We start from the raw sequence: 7,316 nt of genomic DNA, 5'->3' as shown, positions 1-7,316 counted from the left end.
CACGCCGAAAATAGTGGATCTGCAAGCTCACAATTTGTTACAGTGCGACGCGTTGTGAACTTGTAGATCAACTATTTCCTGTGCACAACACTGTCGCGCAACTAAGTATAAATCACCCTTACGAGTGTGCGGACTGAGATACCCTGGAATTCAGATGAAATAATAGTGTGTTTGGAGCTGCGGGTGAGTTTGATTAGCTGTGGCCATACCTCTGTTTCGTTTCATCCAATTGGATTTCCCTTGAAACTACGTGCTCCATTTTGGCACCACCCAGGACAAACAAAGCGTTTAAATAAATAAGAAAAACAAACATTTTTCATAAAATTGATTGCAATAAATAACAATAAGTTAATTCAATCTTAATAAATACATCTCTTATACATATATAGATATATATAGAATTTAAATGTATGGATTTTACATAGATGTACGTTGTACCGAAAGTCTTTGAAACGCCTCGTGGTATTTCATCCCTTGGCTCCGAATATAAACATAAACATCCAGTCTATGCAATGGAAGTGATCTGGACTGCAGCTGAATACACTCCCAAAGCCAGTCTCTGCTCTCATTTAGAGACTAAGGAGCCAGCAATGGAAAACTGATGTTCCTGGGAAAATGAATTGTCCCAGGAAAAAACTAAATTGAGCCAACCTACTCCCGAGTACAGTTCCACTTCAGTCTCACCTTCAAGGAAACAATGTTGACAAGTCTGTCAGTGTAACAGAACTGTATCATTTGCAATGGGGTATGCATCTGACACAATTCTGCACAATTGATTAGAATCACACTGTAGTTTATTTTATTAGGTTGTTCCACTGAAGAGACCACTATATACTCACCCAGTATACCATCTGTCCAGAGTAACGTGTATTGGGTGCAGGCCAGGGTCAGGTTGACCACTGACACATAGAGGGGACACTTAGAGACCACACACCCCCTCATCATCCAAAAGTATTTCCCCATTATCCTTGTCATTTCCCCATATCCAAGAGTGTTCCCTCCCTGTGGGGTAAAGCACCAACCTCAACATGTGGCCTAATGTTGGCCACGTTGATCAGTTTGTCACGTACACATGACTTCATCAGACACAGGCACACTTTCTGGCAGAATGCTTCTTTAGAGTGTGGTACACCACATTGTCATCCAGGAACGACAAGTCATCGTCAAAGGAGATTGGTCGACAGCAGGTGCGGGAGGGCGTGTCCTTGTCCAGCTTCTTGTTGTGGGTGAGATTGTTGAGGATTTTGTCATAGTTGGTCTCGGCGTCGACACAAGGGCCACTGCAGTACCTGAAGATCAGCTCCTCTTTGGTCCTGTATCCGAGCCCCAAGTCTGTCACATTGAGGTGGACCTCCTTTAACAAGCAGCCACGAGTCTGCACCGATATGCTCTCCCTCCCCTTTTCACCCCGGCCTCCTTTACTCCCTCGACTCCCCCCTTTTCCTCTGCTCTTCCTCTTGTCTCCACGTCCTCCTCTCCCTGCTGCTCCCACTCCTCTGTCTGTGTTTGCTGCTCCCCTCTGTCTCGTTTGCTCCCTTCGTCCCCTAGAGCCGTCATGATGCTCTGTTGACCTCCGCAGTCGACCAATAGTAGCCTCTATAAAGTCCATTACATCATCAAACTGTTCTGGATAGGGGCCCGTGATGTCATCTGGAAGATACAGAAGCAGCTCATTTACTGATAAAGATACTATTACACGGTACAAAGGTATCAAACTAGTTTCAAAACAACTGCTATATTTAGTACTTAGCTCAGCTATAATCTGTCGCAATTTATCACAATCATAAATTGTATACAAAGTTACAGATCCAGTTCGTTCCAATTTCCAGCTCAGTTTGAGGTTTGTTTTAGTCTCAGTAATCTCTTTTGAATGTATCTTGGAACATCTTTGTTCCATTTTAAAATATGTTCAAACTTGTATAGAAGATACAGTAATATAGGCATTGTGACATTGAAATAGAGCAGATTCACTCTGTTCTAAACTTAAAAACACCCCATACCCTGCACAGAGGGAATGAACTTGTAAAGCCTTTTAATCCTCCAATAATAGATGCTGATTCTATTATAGACTCTAGAGTCATCTCCCTTTTACTCCTTATCCCCTTATTTGACGATCTGGCAACAATGCTCTTCCAAGCATGCAGCGATATTATTGTTTAATGACTCAATTAATGTAACACTAATCATATTAGCAAACGGCAACATCAGGTCCATATTCATTTGAGCACCATTGGAGCATTCTTCTGCGTGTGTGCGTGTGTGTTTATCTGTGTCTGCACGCCTCCATGAGTGCATGTGTGCAGTTCTATTTGTGTCAGGAAGTCAACTATGCAGGTTGTGATGTCTGGGCGAATGGTGGTGTCAGTAACGCAGCCGCTCTATGGAGGTGTCACCTATCTCGCCTGTCTTACCTGTCTCCCTGCCGGAGAACAGGTCATCTAATCCCCTCAGTTCCATGGCTGATTGGGCCACCACTCGGGTGTCAGGTGAGCCCAGGCCAATCTGTTTAGACACCCCTGCCCTTTGATTTAGACGCCTCTCATTGTATGTCAGCTGATGGCAGGGATGTCACGTACATCGTACATCTGTTGACAGACCAGACAAGTGGTCATGTCAAAATGGAGAGGCTGGTGGTGGAACCTAGCTCACTATGTACTACACTTGTTCTCTGGTGGATTACTATCAGACTCTACCAGAGGGTCATTCATATAGTTAGTTCGGACTATAACACGTTTTTCAGTTGAAAGCGACTCTTGTCAAGCCACATTGCATGACACGTTGCTGAAGCATAAACCAGGCTGAAGGACCAATGAGATTCAATAAAATAAATCATTAAATGTAACTTAATCTTTGCCTTTGCATTGACAACATTATTTGGCATAATACTCGACACTAAAAGAGCCATCACTCCCTGTGCTCATCCCTGCGAAGTCTCTAACCTTCAATGGTTTAGAACTTGGACTGGCTCCATGTCTTGCCATTGACATTACACACAAAACAAAAGTCCGAACATCCCATTGAGTTGCAGTGTTGTTTACACCTTAGTGCATAGTTAATGGTCTTGGGTTACAGAACAGATCAGTGATGTCACCATGGCGCAAACAGAATATGAGGTGAGAGGACAAACATATCACAAAATGTTCCATTCCTTATCTAGTTCTTGGCCTGGTTTAGGTCTACTACTGTGTAAAGATGATATGGTGTCACATTGATCTAAACAAAAGAAATTCCTACCCACTGCTGTTGCTAAAATGAACATAAACACAGAAGTCTCACTTGATGCTTCAAACTCTCCTGTGTTGTTCACCCTCTCCCCTAAAATCCATGGCATCTGGTTCAGATTGCCTCCTCTAATTTGGTTAGCCACTTAAATCCTATGTACTTCGTTGTACGTCAAATAGCAAAAATAGCCAATCTATGAGCTTGTAGATTATATTTTTGCCAAATGTTCACCTATTTTCACTGATTTTGTTTGTCTATATTACACCCAGAACAGGGATGCTAGGGGTTCATGTGGCTAGGAAGGAACCAAGCAAACCATGATTTGTCCACTTTGCAAATGGGTAGAGGCCGTGGGTCTCTAAGTCACAGACATGCATGCGTGAACATAAACAAACCTGCAGAGCTACTGGGGACACTACCTTCTACTGGAGATGGGATCTGCGCTGTCTTGTTCCTGCTGCCATGCCCGTTTTGACAACAACATGAAGCAAAGTCCTGAATATTAGTTTGACTCTGATAAATGAACTACTTAAACCTTAAACTTATTTGATCAGGGTCAGCTCTGTTCTTGGACCGCACCCCCTCTATACTCAAAACTCTTAGCCGATCTAAAAGCTCACAATGCGTCGCGTTGTTACAGTATGTGTTGTGAGCTTCTAGATTGCCTATTTTAGCGCAATGTTCTAAAGTTGTTGATTAATACTCATGTCTGTGGCATTTGATATTTGGCTATTTCGATATGTCAAGGAAGACAAAACCATTTCACCAGCAAAGCCATGGTGTAACATACACTCACTGTCAATACTAGCATTTGAAGGCTTCCATCATAAAAAAAAGACTGCCCCATGACCTTGTAACTGTCCCTTGAAAACTCATCCAAAAGTCAACACTCGACAGTACGTGACCATGAGATAAACAGACTTTAAATTGCTCTTCTCCCTCAGTAGTTAGGGTTACATTCCCAGTGGCATTTTGTTTACTGAAGCTTTGAACAGCTTTCAGACTGCTGCTGTTGTGTGTTTAGAATCTGATAGTTCCATCTTCAGAACTTTGCAGGCATCTATTATGAGCCTCAAGTGGACCAAGTAAAACACCAGTCAAGTGTCTGTATTTCACAATCTAAAGATTTATAAAGCATTGTGTAAAAACATCAAGTGTGCCTTACACTGATCCTCCATGGATATCTGCTGCAGACTGTGGTCTTCAGACTGGAACTCTGGCTCTTTTTCCTCCTCAGACAGGGAAAAAGAATCACTGTAGCTACTGGGGAAATACGTTCTTTTGGCTGGCTGAAGGTTTTGGTAGAGGGGTCTTGCGGAGACGGAGCTCAGGAGCAACAAACACATGGCCAAAACATCCCATAACTTCATTTTAGACTTAGTTCCAATGAAGGAAGCTGTAAAAAAAAAAATAGAAAGGAAAAAAAAGGATTAGATGTTTAATTTGGGAAAGCCATAGAAATTAGACAACAAATCGAAACGAACAAGCAGTACTTTTCAAAGTGAACAAACTTATGGAAAAACATGTTACAGAACTCTTCTGTGGACTACACTGTACACAATAACATGTGTTCTGCCAGGTTCAGCATGTGCTCAGTATAACCACATTAGTAGGCTATTACATGCATTCTGACATATTTAGAGGCTCATTTGGTAATAACCTTCTGTCATCATGTCTAGAGACTTGAATCCTTCAGTCACGTTGTGCCACCTTGTAGGGGCTGTAGTATTGAGAGTAGATAGGCTATACCATAACTCCTAAATGTATTAAGAAAAAAGTAGCATATATCACTCACAACATTGAAAACACAGCCTGTTTATCTACCTTCCACTCGCAGAATCATTGGTATTATCGACATATATTATACATTTGAATTGTCTCGATCTGCTACAGCATATAAGGGCGCAGCCTTGTGTTAACCCGAGGCTATGCAAAAAAAAAAAAAAAAAAAGAATCTGGTGGATGCACGCACTGAAGCCATTCGCAATGATAGCCTAAATATTGGTATGACTTGGCCAGATGGTAATTAGCAAAGACTAGGCTACGTGACTCTTCTTAATGGCATGTTGAGTCTGTACAAACTAAACAGCTCTGCATGCATAAATACAGCATGCGCCAAGTCTTTGTCTTTATGCATATATTTACATTTAGTGATCACTTTCAATAAAAGCCATTCAAATCCAATGTTTAGAATAATCCAGATAATGTCCTTTGCCAGAGTGCAAGAATGTGTGCACTTTCTGTTTGCAACCTGTGTTAAAAACAAATAGAACATTCATACCGTAGCCACTTACCTTAAAATCTGGCCCATGCAGACCTGCAACTAATTGGTTGTTATAGTCTCAAAATCCAAGGAAAAAACATGGCTTATTTTATAATGTTCCAAGTTGAAACTATTATCCGAGGGCTTTTGGATGGTCTCTCGCTGAAACAGCCAGGGAGGGTTTTCTTCCACAGTTTCAAATTCATTGACAATAATGTCCAAAGGCAAGAATGCCAAATGCAACACTATATGTGTTTCTCATTACTCTGCTACGGCGCACGAAAAGCACGCGTCTCTCAGTTCCCCCACCGTGGAGTCCAAAGGTACGCGGACAGAATGGACACAGTGCTGTTGAATAGAGAATGGACACAGTGCTGTGGGCTACTGTTGCTCTCCGGTGGCACACACACACAGTCTCTGATTAATTGGATGCTATGTTTCCACGTTGGAAATCCGAGAGAGTTCCACCATCTCCAACTCACAGGAGTCAAATGAAGACATCAGCGTCTCCAAGAAGTGCGGGTCGCCAAAGCGAGGCGCACGGCGACAGATCGTACAATATCTCTTTTCAACAGCGCGACAAAGCTATAATATCTTCTTGTCTTCTGGAAAAAAATATCAAAAATAAACGACGCGCCGGTTTTATCCAGCGCGTATTTGCGGTCGTCAAATGCGATTGCGCTATTTTCATAATCGCCAATATTCATGACCTTGATATCGTGACCAAAAGACGGGGGAGTATTTATTCTCCATTTTCTCCCCCCAAGTTAAGTGGTGTCGTTAGTCTCCTCACTCTGGAATGGCAGGACAGGACAGATGTGCAGCTGCATTACACACCGCACCGGGAGCAGAGGGCGCTTTGGAGAGATTTATAGTTAAACGCGCGCTGACGTTTAGAGCAGTTGGTGTGTTAACTGGAAGACTCGCCCCAAAACACGCTCGCCCCCATTTTTTTTCTCGCGGACCGCCCGCCCCCATCTGTTCTTATATTCTTGTATTTGTTTTTACTGAGGATAAGCCAAGGCTAGACATAAATGTAGGGTTAGGAATAGTTTCACTGAGGTTAAGATTAGGAATAAGGTTAGGTTTTGGCACCATTTTATTGAGGTTACGTTTAGGAATAAGCTTCTAAAGATTTTGTTTTAGGCACGGTTACGTTTACGAACACCAGGTGGTGACCGTTCCAAGGGTCGCCGGATTTTCCCCGGGGCGACTGTGTTTTGGGGCGAACGTTTTTGGTGTTGGTGTTCGCCTCTATTTTCTCGACCTCTGCGAGACCAAACAGCAAAGTAACTGAAGTTAACACACACACACACACACACACACCCACCCACCCACCCACCCACACACACACACACACACACACACACACACACACACACACACACACACACACACACACACACACACACACACACATCTCTGCAAGCCACTCTTGGCGCTCGATCCACTCGGAGGCTCGCAGTTTTGAGATGTCTTGAGGATTATGTCACACTCCTGATGTCCTCGGGTTAGATTTCAGTATGCGGAAAGCGATTTGGAGATGTTCTGTTGCCGATGCATGTTTCTGATCTCCCCGCGCTGCGCGCAGCAGTGTCGGGTTCCTTCCGTCTGCTGGGTTACACACACATCTCAAATTAGGATGCCCACCACACTTATTTACTAGCACACATGTGTAAATACCCGTGTGGTGGGTGAGATGAAATCGTTACTTTTAAGGACTTTTAAGACCGTTTTAATTCATTAAAAAAAATGCCAAAAAGACCACTACGCCATCAAAAGTAATCAACAAACTTTATTGGTCAAACATGAAAATAGCTGATCTACAAGC

General features: G+C 42.9%; 1 protein-coding gene across 1 annotated transcript; it reads right to left on the bottom strand.

Annotated features, from left to right (window-relative positions):
- Positions 1–794: 794 nt before the first annotated feature.
- gdnfa (glial cell derived neurotrophic factor a) lies at positions 795–5,595 on the bottom strand. The gene is made up of 3 exons (XM_084047770.1): positions 5,517–5,595; positions 4,388–4,618; positions 795–1,650 (listed from the first exon to the last, which is right to left on the bottom strand). Exons 2-3 carry the CDS (start codon positions 4,590–4,592, stop codon positions 1,082–1,084), a joined length of 774 nt encoding a protein of 257 aa, XP_083903896.1. The 5' UTR covers positions 4,593–4,618; positions 5,517–5,595; the 3' UTR covers positions 795–1,081.
- Positions 5,596–7,316: the final 1,721 nt, after the last annotated feature.

Source organism: Gymnoscopelus microlampas (assembly GCF_963454915.1).
Source record: "Gymnoscopelus microlampas genome assembly, chromosome: 21".
In the NCBI taxonomy this organism is placed as follows: domain Eukaryota; kingdom Metazoa; phylum Chordata; class Actinopteri; order Myctophiformes; family Myctophidae; genus Gymnoscopelus; species Gymnoscopelus microlampas.
Note: the sequence above shows the minus strand (reverse complement) of the source record. Positions and strands in the feature narration are given on the sequence as shown.